The sequence below is a fragment of the Convolutriloba macropyga genome, chromosome 2, assembly GCF_964194025.1.
Source record: "Convolutriloba macropyga chromosome 2, txConMacr16.3, whole genome shotgun sequence".
Lineage (NCBI taxonomy): Eukaryota > Metazoa > Xenacoelomorpha > Acoela > Convolutidae > Convolutriloba > Convolutriloba macropyga.
This window is the reverse complement of record NC_134469.1, coordinates 48,388,384-48,410,883: the sequence shown is the minus strand read 5'-3', so window position 1 is coordinate 48,410,883 and position 22,500 is coordinate 48,388,384. Positions and strand designations below refer to the sequence as shown.

Below are 22,500 nucleotides of genomic sequence, written 5' to 3'. Positions count from 1 at the left end.
ACCAAGGAATGTCACCTTTGATCGGTACCTGTTGCTAACCAGACGTCAACAAAAAGGTGAAACCATGGAACAGTTCCATTCGGCTCTACGATCCCTAGCGGAATTCTGCCAACTAGGAGCTCTAGAAGACGGATTGCTAAGAGACATCTTCACAGCCAACATGATGAATGATCCAGAAATACAAAAAGAACTCCTGAAGGTAACACTGGATCCAGAAAAGGCACTAGAATTAGCCATCAGTATTGAATTAGGCGCACGAAGCCAACTAGCCATACAGGCAAAATCAACAACAGACCCATCAATGGTATCAATAGTAGGACGATCGGAGCCCGTCCTAGCAATCACCAGCTCAAGGTACCGAGGAAACTTTAGAGGCAACTATAGCCAGCCCAGAGGCACATTCACACAGTCCAGAGGCAACAACAACAACAACACCCCGTCAACCAGACAACAGGTGCAACACAATTGTAGGAACTGCGGACAACCCTGGACACAAGACCACAGAGCCAATTGTCAAGCACTAGGCCAAACATGCAGAAGATGCAATAAGCCCAACCATCTTGCCAAGGTATGCCGCTCAAACCTAAACAGAAACAACAATAGAAACATTAACGAAATCGAAGAAATACACAATACACAACACGAAGACAACATAAACATGGTCTCCCTAAATAATGAAATAGAGAGCATAAGAGAGGACTCAGAAGAAGACTACAGTGTAAACCTAGTCTCCCCAACGGAAGGATCAACAACCCCCACCAAACTAAACGTGACATTCGGGAACAACAAATATTGGGTAATGGTCGACTCCGGAAGCTCCAACAGCTTAATCACAGAGCGGATGGCCCACGAGATTGAGGAGCGAGACAAAAATAGTTGGTGGAGTCGTAAGACGAATCCAACCAACCTAAGAAGCTTCACGAACACCCCAATCAAGAACAAGGGAACCGTGTACTGTGACGTTCAATGCAATGGGCGGAACGCAGGAAGAGCCGAGCTCATCGTGGTTCCTAACAACCATAGAGCACTAATAGGCAGAGACCTCTTCCAAGAACTAGGCATCCAAGTCAACCAACAAACATCCCCAAAAGCGGAAGGTAAGAATGTTGCGATGATAGAAAATCTGGATAACCAAAACTTAAAACAATTAATAGCCAAACAATTCCCCGGTCTCATAAAACGGATAGGACGATCAGTAAATCACACAGTAAAATCCAAATTTAAAACAAACTGCACCCCTATTCACCAACGAGGCCGAAGAGTACCAATACACTTACAAAACCAAGTTGAACAGGAACTCAAAAAATTAGAAGAGAATGGCAACATAATAAAACTGGAAAAATGCAGCGACAAAAACTTCATATCGCCAATTGTAATAAAAGTCAAAAGAGACAAAACGATAAAACTAGCCATGGACTCTAAAGTCATAAACAAAGCCATTCACAAAAACAAATATCAGATGCAAAACATAGATTGCCTGATGGACAACATTGCCCAATCAACACCGGAATCGTCGCACGAAGGCGAGGTACTTTTTTCAACAATCGACTTACGGTACGCATACAGCCAACTACCGCTAGACGAAGCAACAGCAAAACAATGCAATTTTAATATAGTAGGCGGCCAAGCCACCGGAACGTACCGATTCATAACAGGTTTTTACGGCCTAACTGATATGCCGGCAGAATTCCAAAAAGCCATCGACAGCACATTAAAAGGTCTTAGAGACACATATAGTTTCTTGGACGACATAATTATAGTCTCCGGCGGAGGAATTAAAACTCATAAGGAAAAAGTCTTCAAATGCCTACAAAAACTCGACAAAGAAAACCTCAGCATAAATTTAGAAAAATGCCACTTCGCAAAAAATAAGATAGAATGGCTAGGATTCGAAATCAATCAAAACGGAATAAAGCCACTCGTCAGTAAAACCGAGGCCATTCAAAACCTAAAAGCCCCGAACACATGCAAGCAACTAAAATCGTTCCTCGGAAGCGTCCACCACCTAACCAAATTTGTCCCAAATCTAGCAATACAGTGTAGAGTTTTCAGAGACCTACTGAAAAAAGACAACAAATACAAGTGGGAACATAAACACCAAACAGCATTCGAAAATATAAAATTACACATAAAAAACATAACAGAAAATACGCACTACGATTCCACCCGAAAAACGAGAGTCAGAACAGACGCATCACGCTCCGGACTCGGAGCCGTGCTAGAACAAGAATCGAACGTAGGGTGGGAGACAATAGCATATGCATAACGTTTTCTAAATAAAGCCGAAGAAAAATATAGCATAAATGAATTAGAACTCTTAGGTGTATTGTGGGCACTCGAACATTTTAAACATTACCTCTACGGCCATTACTTTACAGTACAAACAGATCATAGAGCACTCTTATCCATATTGAAAGAGAGATCTACGAAAGCCCATCAAAGTAGACTAACACGTTGGTGTGATAGGTTAATCCCATTCCACTTCCAAATTGAACACATACCAGGATCAAAGATGGGACTAAGAGATTACATTTCAAGAAACCCGAATAACAAAGCTAAGCCTATAAGCCGATACGATGAGGACTTTGTGATCGCGCAAATAGACGCAATTAAGCAAACCATATATGCAATAAGAGAACGCGGGAGGCCACGAAAAACAGACAAGCTGGAATCGTCCAACGATTCCGAAGCAATCACTACAAAGCCAAAAATTAAGCGACAAAGAGGCCGCCCAAGAAAATTACCCCTGCAATCGCAGGACGATTCCAAAATCAAAGTGCCTAGAGCACAAAGTCACAAGACAAAACCACAAACTTTGCAAAAGTTGCACAATTACAGCCTACGCAGAAACAAAGATTTACCAAATATAGAAAACCATATGACGATAGATGACGCAACCTCACAAAAAGTCACACAGCACACCATTGCAAAAGCGCATTTGCCAAATAACTCAGCTACAGATAAGTCACTACCTATTTCCGACTCTAATTTCGAAATGGATAGAAATCAGAAAACAATCCAACAAACCCCACCTACATCACCAGCTAAGAATCCAATCTCTTTCTCGACCTACCTCAGCCCAGACAAAGAAGATCGCCCCACCAAAATAGACACACAACTAGATAAAGCAATAAGAGACGTCTTCAGTTCAACACTAATTGCGGCCATGACGAACAGAGACGCAGTCCTAAGGGAGATAAGAGACTGCATAACACTAGGAGACGAACAAAGATGCAAGGCAGTAAGCAGACAAATCCACATCCATTGGAAACAACTCAGTGTGAATGACGGATGCATCCTCCTGGACAATCGGCTAACCATCCCGAACGCAATGAAAGAAGCAGTGATAGACGTCCTGCACGCAACCCACCCAGGCGCTTGGGGGATGACCGAACTCGCTCACAGATTATGGTGGCCGTTCATAAACAGAGATCTTATCAACAAATCAAAAACGTGCCGCCCATGCACCGAATTTGGTAAGAACCTTAAAAGCATAATACCAAAAACAAAATGGTCACCATTAAAACCTTGCGTCGAACCGAACGAAGAAATACAATTAGACTTCGGGGGCCCAATACTAGACGGTCAAGGAAGAGAAGTATACTTCCTTGCATGCATTGATAGATTTTCAAAATTCCCTACGCTTAAATTATACAACAACGCAAATGCAACAAACAAAGAACACTTCCTAACAAAGTACATTGCTATCCAAGGGGTCCTAGATCCATACGAATGGACCAGGCTAGATGCCAAACAGGAAATATAATCAAAGAATTCTGCAATAGAAATAATATCAAGATAATATTCGCCCCAGCAAACGATCACCGATCGATAGGTTTAGTTGAAAGACTCATACAAACAGTAAAACGCCGCCTAGGTTGTATTAAACTAGATCCAAATCAGCGCCCTTTCAACATAAAACAATCACTAAGACAAATCTCACAGGAATTAAGAATATGTCGCAAAAAAGCGACCAATATTTCCCCTTTCGAAGCTCACTTCGGTCGCCCAGTAAACACACCAATAACTAACTTAACCTCATGTGCGGATAGTCGAAACTTGAAATGGCCAAACATTAAGTCTGATTATTTAGATGACAACATTATGGGCAACGACGAGCTTATCTCAGACGAACGCTGGATACAAGAGACGCTGGACAGCGACGAAGAAGTTAAACAATCAAAGCAGCGAATGCTATCTGCGGCGCTAAACGACAAAGGCGAAATCCCCCGCACCTTTCGTATGACACCACAGACATCGCTACAACCCCTCGCCGAAAACAGCAAAGAGTTGAAACTAGCCAGGAAGACCCTCGCCGCCACCCGAAGCAAGAAACAGCTGCAAGGACTCTACGAAGCCATTCCTGAAGGAGCGGCACTGGTGAAAACGTCAGGCTCCACCATGACGATCAAGTACCCCGGCCAAGACGATACAGTGCTGCACAAATCGGAAGTCGCACGCTTCGGTACACCAGCCCAACCGCAGATCCCACTCATACAATTCGCAGCTCGAAAGACCGTAATCAACCACCACGGTAAAATTCAAAGACAGATGAACGTGCACCAAAAAGATCAGTGTGCAAAACTCAAAGGCGAGAAAACAATCAGAATGAGATCCAATGATTCACCAACAAACCCCAACCTCGCCAACCTACTGAAAGTGAACCGCACTAAGATTCCCCCAAAGAGGAAATTCATCCAATCACCCAAGAAGGGAAAGACCGAGGCAAAAAGCCAACGAACGCAAACGCCGCCTGATTCCCCATTCGAAGACGAGGACTACGAAACGCAAGCACAAAGACAGGACACACTAGACAATAGCGAGGATCCAGACTATGATCCACAGGAGGACCTAGACGTACAGGAGATTGGGACAGCAAAGAAACCTACAAGAAGAAGTAAAAGAACCACTAAGAAGCCCGAAAAGTACGGCCACAGCACCTGTCCCCAAACAGAGTACGATACAGAGACCTCGGAAGTAGACTCCCCGAAAAAGAAATTCACTGGAGTTGCCAGCCATCAACCACCGACCACAACACAACATGTCCCGCAAGCATCGAAGGAGGACACACAACCAGCCGGCCCCCCACGCTCCCCCCAGGAAGGGGACCATGATAGCGCACTGCCACAACACGAACCGGTACAATCGATGGACGATACCCTGCCGTTCCAGCAGGCCGAAGAAGAGAGAGAACTTGACCCTCTCGAACTATAAACAAACTTTAAAAACTTTGTTTTCTCCCCGAGGGGAAATGTGGTACACGAGTAACCACGTATACTCTAAACTATTATCTTTGAAGCAGTAAATTAATATTATCATATGCAGTATGTAATTCATCATGTTTTGTTAACCATTGCAATCGCCGCGCGATTGTTCATAGTGTTCAAACTGACAGGTATCTACGCACTAACAGACTAACCATGAAATGGTCAATTGCAGTCTGCCTAAAGTAAACGTGAATTCAAGTTGTGCGTTAATCTTCTCTCTGTACGATATTAAGTTACTTAGTCAAGCTCGAAGGAACTAAGTACCACAATAATAATAATAATGATAATAATAATAATAATAATAATAATAATAGTAATAATAATAATAATAATAATAATAATAATAATAATAATAATATTAATAATAATAATAATAATAATAATAATAATAATAATAATAATAATAATAATAATAATAATTATAATAATAATAATAATAATAATAATAATAATAATAATAATAATAATAATAATAATAATAATAATAATAATAATAATAATAATAATAATAATAATAATAATAATTATAATAATACTAATAATAATAATAGCAATATTAATAATGTTAAATATTTTTGGTTTCTGAGTAATTGCAGCGGACTATGATTAGGCCACAGCGGCCTGTTCTCAGCTGCCCCTTTTTTCTCAGTGTTCCCCTAATTTAGGACTGTTTTTTTGTGAGCAGCTTTGCTCATTTTGGTAGAAGATTGACACTTTTTTGTAAGAGAAATTTTCACGCGGTACCACCACTGCAGCTAAGATTGGTCACGTTATATATGTTGACTCATAAATGATGGTCAGGTTAAGGAAACGTATGATAGTAAACTGAATATGACAGTTTTATGATACCGTTCTCCTTGAGATGAAAAGTGAAGCTTCATAGAGTTAAATTAGCTTGCAATCCTTGATTTATTATTACAGATTAAAAGAGATACAAACATTAAACATTGTTGTATTTAAATCATCAATCTTTTCTTCCGCTGAAATAAATGACAGCAAAAAGGCGAAGAAGATTGTTTAATGTTTCTACTGATACGCAAATTTGCTTGAGATCTACAGTTTTAAAATTTAACGCAATTTAGCAGAGCTTTCCGACACTTATTGCACACAAAGCTTGGAACATGACATAAAACCATAGAAGAATTTGCCTCGTTTCCAGAATTTCAAAATTCCGTTCTGGTTCGAAGCATTTGCCAGTCATTCATAATTCATCTCAAGGCGTTTTTCGAGTGGAAGCCAAAAATTTCGATATTGAAGGTTTACAGGTGCCCGCACTCATCAACACCCATAAAGATTGCTCGCATGAAACATGAAACATATAATTTTTGAAATCGTTTGCATATTATGCTGATCAGCTTCATATCAAATATTGGCTATGCTGGATTTAAAGATTAAAGGTTTATTCATTATTTCAGGTTAATTGTGATGAATGAGAGTGACATTCCTGCGTAATTTTGCGCTAATGAGTACTTTCAGAAACCCAAAGATATATGCCAGTAAATTTAAACAGTTGTTGGTTTCAAAGGTGTCAGTACAAAATACCCAATGCCAAAATTACGAATGTACCAAAAAACGTACCCAATGTACCAAAATAACCAACATATAAACAATTTTTTCGCCCTATTGTTGAAATTATCATCAAGACTAACATAATACTACTTAAGTTAGACTGTTAACATTGTAATCGGGATTGGTTATGCAACAGATCAAAGAGTAACCTGGACATTATGCCGTTGGGTATTTTGGCACATTGGGCGTTTTAGCATTGGGTAAACTGTCATGTGGCGTGGTTTGAACATAGCAACATCTAAACATTTAAACAGGAGATCTTTTCTTAGTTTCAATGTTGATCAATTCATTTAGAGCTGTGTATCGTGTATGATATAGATGCTTTTCTTGTCGGGTATTTTGCTTGCTATATCGTTTGTTGCATTGAACTATGATAGATGTGGTTTTCGGATGTGGTGAAGGTACTACACTCACACTCACACACACACAGAGAGAGAGAGAGATAACACTAATGTCGTGACACTCAGATGGCAACCAACATAAATGACACACTTCTAAACAGAACAACAAACACACATCAAAGTCACATCTAACATTATGATGTTACATGTATAACACACAAACACAGTCGCAATTAACATCAAGTCATTGTTACAAAAATCAATACCTCGTGTTATTAGAAGATGTATTTTCGTTTTGTATTTAAATGGCGACGCCAAACTTTCAAAATTTCTAAAAGCTTATAATATAGGTGATTATATGAATTTAATGAAAAAATAAATGATAAAATTTATGAATTTTAGTGACAAAATTTAGAGAAAAAACTAACCTGACTTCAACAAATTGGCGCGGTTGAGACGCTGTGCCAAATGTCAGCTGCAGTGAAATTGTCACTCCTCTGGTTATTAGTTGATGTTGCAGATGTTTTTGGTCCTAATATATACACTTATAGCAGAGAGGGGGGTGGGTTAGAGAAATTGATACGGGTTGGGTGTTTTAGAACAGTGTAGCAGGCTAGTATGGTTTGTCTCCACTGTTGGCAGAGGAGGGACTTCCAGCTGTGGATTTGATCTTCTTGTGTTGAACTTTGAGTCTTTTGTTTGAGATCTGACAACCATTCATGGCTCTGATGGCTTCTTCCGCTTGAAGGGGCGTCTCGTAACTCACGAACCCTACACCATAGCAAATTACGACTCAAAGTATTATTCACCGTGTACAAAATAAGGCTAAGGTTAGGACAGACCCAACTCCTAACTTTTTTATGGCAGGACGCCCAAATAAAAGTTCCTTCGGTCTTTTTACCGAAGTTGTTCTGTTCGAGTACCTTGAATTTCCTGTTACAGTCTTTGTCCAATAATGAGTTTTTTGTGGAAACGTCTTCTGACGTTCTGAATTTCTGAAGCAAGCATCGATAGTCACGTATCAACTGCACAAAGTTCGATAAATTTGCTATCATTTGACAAGTTATCATTGTGTTTTTATACTGTGCTAGAGCATCTTTAGTGTTTGAAGTTTCGAGCCGCAGCTTCAAGTGCCGAACCAGTGGTTGCCGGCTCTAGTCGTTAACCAGTGGTTTTTAAGTTATCGAGCGACCCAAAATATATTTCAAGCCTGCAGCTCTGGCGTAGAGTAAACTACAGTTCATAGATAACTTTTAACAGAATAGATTGTACGACTGAGATTTGCTCATGACATAATCAAATAGTATCATAACTAAAAAGATGCTCGTTTAGGTTTTAACTTTCCGAAAGGCCGAAGTTGACTTTCATGAATTTTCAGCATTTTCAAAGGTTGCGTGACTCGCTTTTCATCTCGAACCACTGCATGGCTCTGTATAAATTCCAGAAGTTCTCAGTAACTTCAAGCGGAGTCCCGTAACCAATATATAAAGTTGATTAATTGTTACCGAAGCATTTGCTGAGGTTGGTGTTCTTGTCGATGAACACTTTGGCACTGATGAGTTTGCCGAAGGGCGAGAATGTTTGAACAAGGTCGTCGTCTGTGAAGTCGGCAGGCAAGTGGTAGATGAACAAATTGGCCCCCTCCGGGCCCTCTCGCTGCTTCTCGTGTTTGTTCTTGGAAGGTACAGAGCCACCACAAGACAGAGAAGAAGCGGCCGAGAGGGGCAGGAGACCTCCCAGAGCAGCCAGCTGAAGTGCTTCTAGAGTTGAGAGGGTGTGAGGGGTGGGAGTTGGGGCAGGTGTGGCACTGGGAAGTAACAGCCCAGCTGCTGCACCGCCTATAATAGCAAAACAGCTGTTTATTGCAATGAAGTTTTGGAATTGATCTGTTTATAAAAAACAGTATTTCTTTAATTTAAAAAAATAATTGCAAGCTGCATCAGCTGAAATCAATGATTTTTCTCAATAAAGTAAGAACATTTGAACCAGAGCATAGATCTCATTAATGCCGAAAAATAGTGTTCCCGCGCCAAACAAATTTTTAAAACAAAAAACACGACATACGAAATCCCCTCAAAAAATACCACTCCACAGAGCAGGAGCCAAACTGTAGCTTTTGATTCTCTGGATAACACTCGCTGAAAAACAGATTTTTATTTACTCCAGTATCACTCTTCTGGAAGCATAATCCACAAGCCTAATTTTGTCTGTCTGAACAATTTGTACTTGCACAAAAATTCGTACTTACTTTCTGAAAGTTACCTTTTTTATAAAGGAAAGTTGTGTAATCCACCTTGACGTTGTTTTGTTCCTTCACTCTAATTTCTTCGAAACTCAAACCTTCAACGTTTATCTCGATAATTTACCAGCAACTTTTTATCAAGATTCTCATGGCAAAAATTTAGGTAAAAGCAAAGGCAGTAAAACTTAAATCAAGAGAGGTTTTGATGATTCGAAATAAATTTTTAATCAATAACACAAGTGTCTACAAATAACTGTGTTTTCTAATATACATGAGAGCATTATTTCATGTCCTGGCTGAACACCAAAAACTTCATTCTCATATAGACCGGAAACGCAAGGTTTCCATCAATACTGGATCACAGCTCTGATTATGTCACCTTTTACATTTGGCAAGACTTAGAAACTTCTTTACGTTACTAAAAGTTTGATATCAGTTTATTTTGCAGAAAATCTATCCAACTGTCAATGTGTAAAATTTATTCAGCACAGGTTAAGGCTTGTACAGTCACGATCAGACTTGACCAAAAGTTGACATTTCCCGGCCATGACCTTACAATTCCTGGGACCTGAATTAATACACGTAAATGTTGGGTTATGAAGTTTCGCAGCTGGAATTACAAGCGTTTTTAACTAAGTAAAAGAATTAACTTCTCAAAAATGAGAGAATAGCTAAATGATATCTCACAATAGATTTTAGAGATGTACGGCAGATAGAGATCTGAATAACATATGAACACGGTGATTTGAAATTGGGGATGACAACGGGCTCAAAAAATCAGTGAGAAAAAGTGAAGATATAACTCTTATAAGAGCTCCATGATTAATTTTAGGGGTAAGAGCTACCAAATGTGGTTTGTTTCAACAAATTTTACAGAAATCATTGGCAGGTGATACCATAAATACTATGGTATCACCATTTGCACGGGGTACCTTTTGCACTTCTCTAGAAATTCGTTCTCAATTCCAGTGGTATCATATTCACTCAATACTTGCTGAGAAGATTTTACATCAGTAATCTCACTCTAATTGTAGCTACCCAGATTCATCAGTTTGAACCGAATATTGACTCTAAGTGCATTTTTTTGACGATTCATGTATATAAACTTCGTGACTTGAATCCATTTGATCTTGTCTGATTAAACTGGTAAGATAATCCTTCCAGGCGGGGCTCTAAACTTTTTAGTTGGTAAATATCACGTGATCAAGTATTACACGAGTGAGATTCCAACATGTAAATAAATTTCAATGATTGCAACAAGATCCGGATGGATCAATTTAAAGTACAATTATAAAAATAAAGTACAGAATCCATCAATTTCGGATGAGAAATTCTATCCTCGAAATTCATGCATCTTTATCGGTGAATGCAATGAATTTTAATTCAGAAATTCGGTTAATTTTTGGCGCCAGACTAAAAACAAATCTTGCAAGAAAACTATTCTCTGTACCTCAAAATCTTGTCCTCTTCCATGGCAGTTTTACCTGCCATTGCGCCACCTGTTATCCACACGTCCACCACGGAATCATGTACAAGAATAAATAACTTAATATTTCTTGACAAAATTTGGAGTTTTTATTGTAAAAGCATGACCAACTAACTGTTGAGGGCAAGTTGTGTGTGATATGCTTGTGCGGCATTGACTAGCAGCTGGTCCACTAGCGGGTTTGAGTTCGGAATGTTCAGAGCAGCACCCACTGCAGCTCCACCACTAGCCCCACCCGGGGTTCCCGGTACCAAAAATGCAGTCTGTCCGTTCCCAGGAACTGGCTGTGGAGCAAAGAGTGGTTGGAGGGTTGCCTGGTTAGGGTTTAGCTGGTGACTGGTTGCCAGCTGCAGAGCCAAATTAGGTTGCTGAGCATGGGGTGCCGGGGTCATGGACATCTGGAGAGCACCCCCAGCTCCCACAGAGGGTGTTGCTGGTGGCCCACCGAGAGATGCCAATGATGACGTGTCTGGCAAGACACAGGGAGCACCTGTGAGACCTGTTGCAAACAAAAACATCTCAGTATTGGAAACAATATAAAAACTTTTAGTAAAAGAAAAATTTAGTCTCTAAATAAGATCTTTGAAAACCATGGAGGTTCAGACAAGCTAAATACTTCCGATTAATAATTGATTTTTAAAGACATGGCATTTTTCTGCTAAAAGAATTTTAGCTGTTGATTGGCATGCTCCCAAATTCTGTCAAAATTCGGGAAAACTGGGATTACTCTGTGCTGTACCCAACAAAAAGCTTACTCGGGAGATTAAAAACTCGAGGCAGTTTTAAAACTACGAAAGAGGAGGTTCTCTAAATTCCATATTTAAACAATTGGAAAAAGGTAAAACCAGCATAATATAACAGCTCGCCCCGACGTGCGTAGCCTAAAAAAACTTCAAGATGAAACTTCTATAGTTTTCGATTTGAAACTTCTTTAAAAACTTGTTAAAGATTCACAGTGACACCAATTTGTTCCACTGTTCTCCCCAAATACGTTTTTACATTGCCCTAAAATCAAGTGTAATCCTGAATCACCACTCTATCTACATACATACATACATAAACAAACATACAGACAAAAATACAGACATAAATACTTACATACATACATACATACATACATGTATACATACACACATACATACATACATACATACATACATACATACATACATACATACATACATACATACATACATACATACATACATACATACATACATACATACATACATACATACATACATACATACATACATACATACATACATACATACATACATACATACATACATACATACATACATACATACATACATACATACATACATACATACATACATACATACATACATACATACATACATACATACATACATACATACATACATACATACATACATACATACATACATACATACATACATACATACATACATACATACATACATACATACATACATACATACATACATACATACATACATACATACATACATACATACATACATACATACATACATACATACATACATACATACATACATACATACATACATACATACATACATACATACATACATACATACATACATACATACATACATACATACATACATACATACATACATACATACATACATACATACATACATACATACATACATACATACATACATACATACATACATACATACATACATACATACATACATACATACATACATACATACATACATACATACATACATACATACATACATACATACATACATACATACATACATACATACATACATACATACATACATACATACATACATACATACATACATACATACATACATACATACATACATACATACATACATACATACATACATACATACATACATACATACATACATACATATATACACACAGCCAGTTTTTTTGTGGGCACCGAATTAGAATCCAAAATTTTCGAATAACTTATCCCATGAATAATTCTCGAGCGTGAAAACGAATTTAATGAATTCTTTTGGAAAAATAGCAGCTAAAAGATTGAGACTGACTTGACGCATTAAGTCTGGCAGTTGAGAAGCTGGAGTTGGCTGCCCCATTTGATGACGGAGAGGATGACCTCAGGGTGCAGGCCGCCAGACCACCGATATGAAGAGATGCCGGGGTTTGGATGAGGGCACCTGGCCCAACTGGGGCGCCCCCCACTTGGGGACAGAGTAGCATTGAGGCGGGTGTTGGGAGTAGACCAGGTCCAGGGCCTCCTCCTGAGTTGGTGGAGTTATTGGTTGTTGGTTGGGGTAGAGCTGGTACTTGAGGTAGAACAGGCTGTGGTGGGGGTGGCGGTGGTGGGTTTGAGATGCTGTTGTTGCTAGGCAGCAGTGTGGTCTCACTTGGTGGTGATGCTGAGGTCTTCAAACCTACAGAAATTGATCAACGTCTTCTTTTTATCGTGCTAATTTTGCATGATATTGGTTGCGGCGATGTGCTGGGTGAAGGAAAAATAAAGATGAAATTTGTGCAAACGTGGCGTGATAGTCGAGAGGAAAGGTTTCCACTCCTCACACCGTTGATTGAAACATCACGTTATCATGTTTTTACAGGTCATCGTTTATAGCCTATGACCTATTTTGGTGATACTACTTTAATTTTCAGAAGCATATGGTAATCGAAATCACCAACAAAATAGCGATTCTGTTCATGAAAAAAAAACGGTTTGAAATGGCGGGGATCATAATATAAAGGGGAGCTGAAATTAATCCAGCTCTGGCTTAACACTGTTTTCCCGCAATCAGCAATACCCAAAAAAGAATTATTATTGCAAAAGACTGGATCTTTAGGGTTCCATAAAAACATATATGATTCAGCGCAAAAATAAAGAACCTTGGAACAACATGGCGCTTTGCTTGATATATAATTATTGTTTTTTGTTAACTGTTCAATTTGTTCAGTTCAAACTGTTTTTTTTTTGAAAAACAGTTGCTTAGGAAGTATATGGTTATATTATCTCTTTTTTACATGAGAGTCACATGAAACTTCAGTTACTGTCTTCAGTAATAATACACCTGGCCTAGTCTGCTGGTGAAGCGAATAATGTAACTGCTGCTGTAATGCCTAGCAACAAACCTTTTTCTATGACATCAGACTGTATACTCTTATAGAAAGTCAACAGCGGAGAATAGACCTCCGAATGCAGAGTCTGCTGTCTTTCACTATGCCCTTTTAAGGAATAGGAACTGTGTTGGAGTTTTATTCAGACACAGCTGAGTAATTATCAGTTCTGTTACACAGACACCCTGTTACGCGTCTACTATGTATATGTTTAACTGAAAGAACTTTTGTAGTGTGTACCTGAGGAGGAGTTGGCGTGTGTGGTGAGGCTGTTGTTATCTGGCGGAGGCGACAGAATCCCCCCTGAGTGACGAATCTGTGGGGGACAGTTTTGCAGAAGCTGAAAAATGATAAAATAAACGCGATGAATATATAGATATGAAAAAAAGAAACAGTCAAAAAGTATAAAGTGTTTACCCCCTTGAAAACGATATACACGTTTAACTTTTATTTTATTGGTGAATAAAAGAGAAATAAATTAACATTCTTAAAAGTGCACTATATCAATCTGACTTGTGTCAGTTTTTCCATGTTTGAAAAGCCTTTACTCTGTACTGGGAGCGAATTGAAAGAAAAAAATGTGTGTTCAGTACAACAAAAAGAACGCACGTGTCCAAATCATCCAAATCATTTGACAGACCACACTCTTTTGCACCAGAAGATTATCTAATTCTCAAATACCCAGTTTTTCGAGAAATGTTCAACCCAAATGGGACATAAAGTTTGTTATAGTCATACACTAAAAAAGCAGCTGCACTGTGAGGAAGCATTTTATTAGTCAACAATCACAACAACACCTAGGAAACAAGCATCAAAAAGAATTTCTACACAAACATGCATTTATCTAAAATTAATATTGTTTGTAAGCCCTCAGAAAATTCATTCACTTCGCAAGAAACATAGGAATCAAATGATTTTCGAAGTTTCACGTCAATTACATTTTAAGATATTCAATTAGGCTTAAAGTTAACAAACAGATCAATTCGAGCAAAGCAACAATTGACGAATTTTTTAATTTCTTTGTGAATTATCTTCCAACTAAATCATTGTTCCGACCCCTATTGAGGGGGGACGAACTATATACTCAAATGGGTTTTTTTTGTTCAGACAATTTTCGCTTATCGATATTTTTTGTAGAGAGTTGAGACTGGTATCATTAGAAAATTCGTCCAGCAGAGAATATGGATATAATTTTTTTTTTCATTTTAGTTTTTACAAGGAGTTATCGAGGTTTAAACTTCTGAAAAAAGTAGAGTGAAATCCGTTGCTTTTATTCACAATTTCCGGAATTTTTGCCTAGAATTTCGTCAATTTTGCAAACGTTTGGTGAAATTTTGAAGAATAGTGTTTTTGATTTCATCTTTAGAGACAAAAAAATACTGTCAATTATTTCCATTGAAAGTTTTTGTCCAAAATTCTGGCTAAATTTCTCAAATTTCAGCCTTTCTAATCAAAAACAGCAAAAAATAGGCTACTTTAGTCCACTTTGATTCAATTTGCCGGATACACAACGAAGCACCACTAATACAATCTTTGTAGACTCAAAAGGGGCTATTCCTACTTCAACTTCTGTTGAGAGTGCTCTGTAATTAAAACCTTGCCGTTTTTTGCGAACTTCACTCGTTGATTATCAAAAACGTAGATTTTTTTTGATTTCTTAACAAACAAATTATCTATATCTAAAACATTCGAAAAATTAGGTGTTCTTAAATGACAAACAGCATTAGCAAGGCTAATTCTGGACCAATCTCGGACAGTTACAATCCGAAAAGAATTCGGATTGTAATCAGTCGGTCTTTTTTTTTAAAAAAAAATATCATTTTATATTAATTAAAGAACAGAACAAATCAAATCAGAGCTAAGTAATGATAGGTCCAATTAGCTTACTAATCAGCTCAATACTAATGCATTTACTTTTTGTTTGAAAGCTTATGGTCGTTTTGACTATTGAAAAAATTTGATTTCTTAATAAATAATGGCTTATTGAATTTTGTCTCTATTTTTTTCTTAATCTGGTCATTTTGTAGCTTAGTGTCAGCAAAGAAAGAACGCTTCTTCTTTCTACTGATTTAAAACTAAATCTCAATTGGGGTTTTACGCCTGAAGTTATTGTTTTCTGGTTTTTGATACTACTAGATTTCACATTTTTTTTTATTTTTAGAAATTTGCAAATTTTTCACGTTTTCTAGATTTGTCACATTATCACCTTATTGACAGTTCACATATTATTGAGGTTCAAACAAAACACAGTTCGTCACTGACTAAAATACTGAAAAACGTAGATTATTGTGTTAATGGCTCCGAATTTACTTTCTTGAAGAAATTAAATGAATTTTTCAATTTTCTCTTTAACTGTCGTTTTTAGTTTCTCTCTTTAGTCGTATGACATTTCCTGTACAATAACAGCTTTCAATGGTTTTTCATAGAAACATAGATGAGTCGATATTCTGATATTAGTAGATAGCTGATGGCTTTCATTATTTTGAAAACAAATGTTTCCAAATTAAAAAATGCTCTTTTTTATTTCGCAATTTGGCCCTCTTTTGTCTATTTGTTACCTAGTCTCGTTAATTAGCGATTAAATATGACATTATTGTTGTCAAGGGAAGGTCTCAAAAGAGATTGGTGTCACAAAATCTATGCAAAGATTTCGTAATGGCATTATTGGCTTCGATACGTGTTTTTCACAAAAAAAGTAAATTATTTTTTGATTTTTGGCATATTTGACATTCGTTTTGTAGAAGTCAGATATATTTTGGATAATTGCAGGTCTCAAGGTCTTCCTTAGGCCAAAAAACGAACCTATTTATTTCATTTTGCTTTTAATGGCTTTCATGACTTTGGAAGTAATTTTGTTTCGTAAAAAAAAGGTGTTACATAATTTAGCCCTTTTTCATTTTGTCTACTTGTTATCTCCTCACATTAATGAGATGTCACACACTAAAAAATTTGTGTTCAAAGGAAGCGCAGTCGAACAAAATTTGAGGGCCAAAATATGGCTTTACGGCTTCGACTGCGTTTTGTGGCAAGTTTTAAATGAATTATTGTTTGTTGTCATTTTGTTGCTCTTTCTTAACCGCATAAAAAATTGAGTATGGACACGTCTTAATGTCCTTTTACAGAGGCATTTGTACTTGTAAACCTATGGGATATTTTAATTGATTTCTAATGGTTTCCATTATTTTGAAATGAATTGTTTTTTTTTTTAAAAATGAGCGAAATTTTTTTTAGTTTTACTGTTTTTGTTTTTTTGTCCAATTGTTACCAAGCCTTATTATGAACTCGTCGCATATCTTTTCTGGTGAATACAAAGTTATTTTGTTTAGTTTCATTTCTATGTGACGCAATGTGGACTTTCTTATTAACTTTTGTTTTTTAAATTGGACAAAGTTTCTGATGTAATTAATGTTTGTTGTTGTTGTTGTTGTGGTTTGACTTTGCTGTTCGTCTTAACTCGCTTTCTCAATATTGGCATATCTCATCAATCTAGTGCATCATTTTTTCTCAACTGAGTTATTTTCTTTGGAGGCTATTTTTTCGTTCATACACTATTTTTGAATTTTTGGGTTTTTCCATGTGTTTTTCTTTTCGTAGACGATTATGCCAAAATTGTGGATGAGCTGGGTCGGAACCTCATGTGCGATCGCACATTACCAAGCCTCCTTGTTGAAATTATAAAATAAAATTTCAATAGACAGCCCTAAAATTAATTAATTCCAATTATACTTCTGCAATCCTTTGTTTACTTTAAAAGAAAACTTACAAGAACGTTTTATGAAAAGATTCCTACAACAAGTATGTAATCAGTTTGGTAACTGTGAATAAAAAAGGCACAACAAGTGTTCATCTCTAATGCTGAAAAACTTTCCATGAGCGTTTTGATTTACATTTTGCTTATAAAACATGTTAGATAATACATGGTTGTGCTGGTGCAGTCTTTTTCAAATGGGATAATTAAGTTTTCAATCTGAAAGTGTTTATCGTTTTGTGTGGGATGAAAAATAGCGCATTTGATCAACTTCAAAAAAAGTGTTGCAAGTTAAAACAAATGTTTCCCATTAAATGTTTTTTTTTCTACCGGATCACAAATTTCATAAAAAAACAGAGAAAGTGGATACTAATTGAAGACTTTTGCTGACTGAAAGTAGAAGTTTATTTCTTCAGTATAGCTCTTTGATCTGACAAAATGTCACACTTCATTTTTTGAAATGCTCTCTCAAACAACACTTAGTTTCCTTTAACTATAAAAATTGTTTCCAATAATTTTGCGAATCAAAATTATCCATCAAGGTATTGGATGACCATTTTATACCAAAATTCGGCGAGAATTATGTCCAACGTTCGCTGAGAACTGAAAACACAAGCTTGTTTTTAACTTTCTGCATCGGCTTTTTTACTTTTTTATACAAATTATTATTATCTTCAGCTGTGTTTCTCAAACATCTAAAATCCTTCTGAATAATGTTTCCTGAATGACTGCTCATTAAAACTTATAATTTTTTTTTCAGTTATTTGGAGCAATTTTTTCACTAATTAACACTAAACATTTCTAACTTACAGTCGTTTTCCAGGACTTTTGCCATGATTTTGCCAGCAGCACTTTTGTGTTTTTTACTAGCAAATAAATTAGAATCTTATTAGTGTCGTGGTCTCGAGCACGAGTAACAAGAGTTAGAATATTTTAATAAATGAAATCAAAGTGCCTCACTGTACAAAAATTCACAAATATTTGTGGTCCATGTAAATATAAAAAGTTACAGACCCATCTACATATAGATTAGCTGACACGATTGAATACACCTTCATTGTAAACAAATTTTTATCCCTGCCGTACAAGGCATGTACCAATGCAGTTTTTGCAATTGACACAATGTTCCCCATTAGAACGTGTCATTGACAACTACAAAGAGGATGGGCGAGTTTGTTTATGATCATGACTAATGGTTGGTAGGTCGAACTAATTGCCTTAACTTATTGATTGTGTACATTGATAAATGTGTTGTTTGAACATTTTTAATGCAACGATTACCAGCCATTATTCAACAATATCACTTGACCAACGTCCGGTCAAAAATTCTGTTGGTATATAGAAGCTTCATTTCAAACTCCTAAGTTCTTTATTTTTTTATATACCACATCCTCCTCATTTTTTAACAAAGTTCGTAGAGACAAATTTTCGGAATCTTTTTGGTTGTTTCGTTTGTCAGTTCAAGTTCTCGTGCTTCCTTAAGGATGCTTACCTTAAATTAGAAAACTTTCTTAAATAAAATTAGTTGCCGCCATGTCCAAGTTATCCCCAAAGCTCTCAGATTTTAAATCAGTAGATGGCGGAACAAAAGACTCAGTCCTGATGTCAACAGGTTCCAGCCGTGCTTTTTGGTTGTCACTATCCAGCCCTGCATTGTTTGAAATATTCAGCTGGATGAATGAAATGTTCAATCCTTGTGGGATAATAAAGCCGACTGCAACTGTTGGTGATCTGTTCGTTTCTTTGAAGAGGACTGCTTGATCACATATATCAAAGTCAGTGACCGCTGGAAGCCTTACTTACTGTCTCAGCAGTAGTTTAACCCGAAATTTGCCCCGCGTCTTGGAAATTTCCTGACGTATCATCAGAGCTTGTTTTAGGAAAGCACCAAATGACACACTTCGAGTAGCCCAATTTCACTGTTTAGACTGCTCGTTCAGCATCTCTCTTTGCTCTTGGCTGGTAGATGAGTGACTTCAACTTCTTAAACTCCACTGTATTACACCAATGTTTTAGGCCATCGCTCACAAACTTGGGAAAATTGTCTGATACTAACGTACATGATATCCCAAGTCTTGAAACGGTTGACTCAAAAACTATTTCAACGTCTGTGAAATGAAATTTTTCTGAAGGTAATGCTTAGCTTATAATCAAACTAACTCCGCGTCTGCTATCACTATGATATAACCCTGGTTTTTGAAATAACCCCGGTCTATATGGTGTCTTTCCATAAGTTGATCCAGTTTCCCCACGTTAGGCCCGTATTTTGGCACTTTTTCACATTTACTGGCATGTCAAAGAACATCCTGACTGACGCTGGTCCAACAGACTAACATTGGGATTGCTTTTTATGTTTAAATTTTTTCCGATTGGTTTTCGTAAGCATTTCCCGTTTTCGTTATCACCACAGGTCATAGTTTGGGTGGAACAAAAGATATAACAACACGAAAATTGATTTCGCAGAGGATAGTCAGATCATCCTTCTGCTGTTTAAATTCTTCCTCTTCTTGAGGGCATTTTTTCGAGTCGCCTTTTTTCAGTTTTTTGAAGACAGCTTGGAGCAACCAATTCAATTTCTCCGGCTCTACAAATTAGTTTTTGTTCTAGACAAAAATACACAATCTCTGTAATTTCAAGTGTCAGCGTCCAGGCTGCTTAAAGCATCAGCATGGGTAATCTGCTCTAAGAGTGTGTATTTCAATTCGAAGTTCAGTCCCAGGATTGCTATTTCCTATCACCTGATTCCTTTGACGCTAGTTTTGGAATTTCTTCTTATTGTGCGAATAGATAATTGAAAAGATTGCAGCGAGTCTGTAGCATAAACATCTTTTCGAGCAGGAATCGCTTCACTCTTGTGACCACAAAGACTAATGCAAGTACCTCCCGCTCAAGATTGGACTAGTTCTTTTGTGCTTTGGAAACTTTCCCGAAGACGTAAATGACCGGATGTCCTTCTTATGAAAAGATCACACCGATTGCTATTTCTGAGGCGTCTGCTGTAACGGTTGCTTCTTTTATCAAACTATAAGGCTAAACAAATGGATTAGCATATATTAAATTTTAGATGCTTTCAAAAATGTTTGCTCCTCTTTTATATCAAAAACTCTTCCCCATAACTTCGCCATTATTCTGAACTGTCAATTCCACGCACAGTCTCAAAACTCGATTATTCTTTCGCTGCCAAACTACTGGTGACGCTTTAGTGACAACACCAGGATGCATAGAATCAAGGATTTTCTGTCGCACAATCGACTCAAGTTTCTCATTGACCCTGTCTTTAACGCGCAAAATTAACTTTCCTACCTTGCAGAACATTGGCTGTACTCCTGGTATGAGTCTCCAGTGTTTTCTACAGTTTGAATGCGGCTAGTCTCTCATCAAACACTGTTCTGATCATTTCTTTGGGTAGTATGTCTCTTCCAAGCAGCACAAATTGTTTGGTCGGACTGCAAAACTGCTAGTTGTTTCTTTTTCCTAGACATTCATCCATTCCTCTCAATATGACATGTTAGTGCTTCGAGAACCGTCAGTTAATGATTTTCCTAGGCCTCAAGCCGTCATACTTCCCATCTAACTGAGTTTTACAGATGAATGATGAAATCACGGTACTATCAGCAACAGTATCAAATTGCATTTTTGTTTTGTAGTTTTTTACTCGAATGTATTCGGATATCACTGATATGTTAACAAGTTTTCCCGTGTAAAATACATTTCCCTCTTTGTTTCAGAAGATGTTGGACCACCTTGCTTCGCTCTTTCTTTGCAGAAATGGTTGTGTTGGGCAAACTTACCCAACTTCAGCTGAGTTTAACTGATGCACAATTCAGCAAAATTCCCCTCACAGGTGTTACATCTCCTGTTCAAAACAGGAACTGGTATGTTATTGTGTGGCTTACTTCCACATCTATTGAAAAAATAGATACTGCATTTGTTACAAGTGAACTTTTCGGTTGTTTTCAAAAGGTCGTTCCAAAGTTATTTCCCCACTTCTTACTGTTTGTTATCTGTGTAGAAATTGGAGAAGACATTGCTTGATTTTCGAACTGTAGAAATTCTATCATTTCAGAAAAAGACCTTGCCGGTTTTGTTATATATATATATATATATATATATATATATATATATATATTTATATATATATATGCCTCAGTGCCTTGTTATATATGCCTCAGTGTCGTTGCCTCATTGTCTCTAAAAAGTAAGAAAAATTATATGTTTACCAACTCCTTCTCGGAGTTGGTTTATGTGTTTTTCAAAATTGATGTGCTGCAAAATTGAAATCAAAGTTGCCTAAGTTTTCGATATCGGACAAACGTTTAGATCTTCTGCCGTTATCATTTTCTCTTCAGGAGTAATGTTCTGTTGAATTCCTACTTTCTTATCTGCAAAAGAAGTATCCAATAATTTTTGAGGACTCATTGAGCTCCTAAATTTTAGGAGTGCGTCTTGGTGTCACATACTAACAGATATATTTGTAAGCTGTAGGTCCACGATAGCACCGCTTGTGTTGAGTTTCTCTTCTCTGCTCGGTTTTGGCCACAAATGACAGGATCAATGCATTACAGGGTTCAGCGTTCTGCAGATGAAAACTTTGTTTGTTAGTTTGGGATCTAGACAACCATTTTTGTAATCTCCAGCATGAGTAAAAAACTTTCAGTAATTGAATTCAAATGTCCGAAATGTTGAAAAAATCAGAGGCAATTTTGTTTTGTATCAAAATGAAATTTAACAGATCAGTC

The 22,500-nt window shown here is 37.2% G+C and overlaps 1 protein-coding gene across 4 annotated transcripts in view; it reads right to left on the bottom strand.

Moving 5' to 3' along the window:
- Positions 1-6,969: 6,969 nt before the first annotated feature.
- LOC142358719 (uncharacterized) overlaps positions 6,970-22,500 on the bottom strand; it is a 33,336-nt gene continuing 17,805 nt past the window's right edge. For 3 of the 4 annotated variants that reach the window (XM_075410253.1, XM_075410252.1, XM_075410251.1), the window contains exons 3-8: positions 14,254-14,353; positions 12,957-13,322; positions 11,021-11,404; positions 8,683-9,015; positions 7,606-7,948; positions 6,971-7,330 (exon numbers count right to left, since the gene is read on the bottom strand). In XM_075410253.1, coding sequence (XP_075266368.1) covers positions 7,791-7,948; positions 8,683-9,015; positions 11,021-11,404; positions 12,957-13,322; positions 14,254-14,353 — 1,341 coding nt within the window. In that variant the 3' untranslated portion in view covers positions 6,971-7,330; positions 7,606-7,790. Of the gene's footprint in view, positions 7,331-7,605; positions 7,949-8,682; positions 9,016-11,020; positions 11,405-12,956; positions 13,323-14,253; positions 14,354-22,500 lie in introns of all 4 variants that reach the window. The other variant, XM_075410255.1, reaches the window with a different exon arrangement.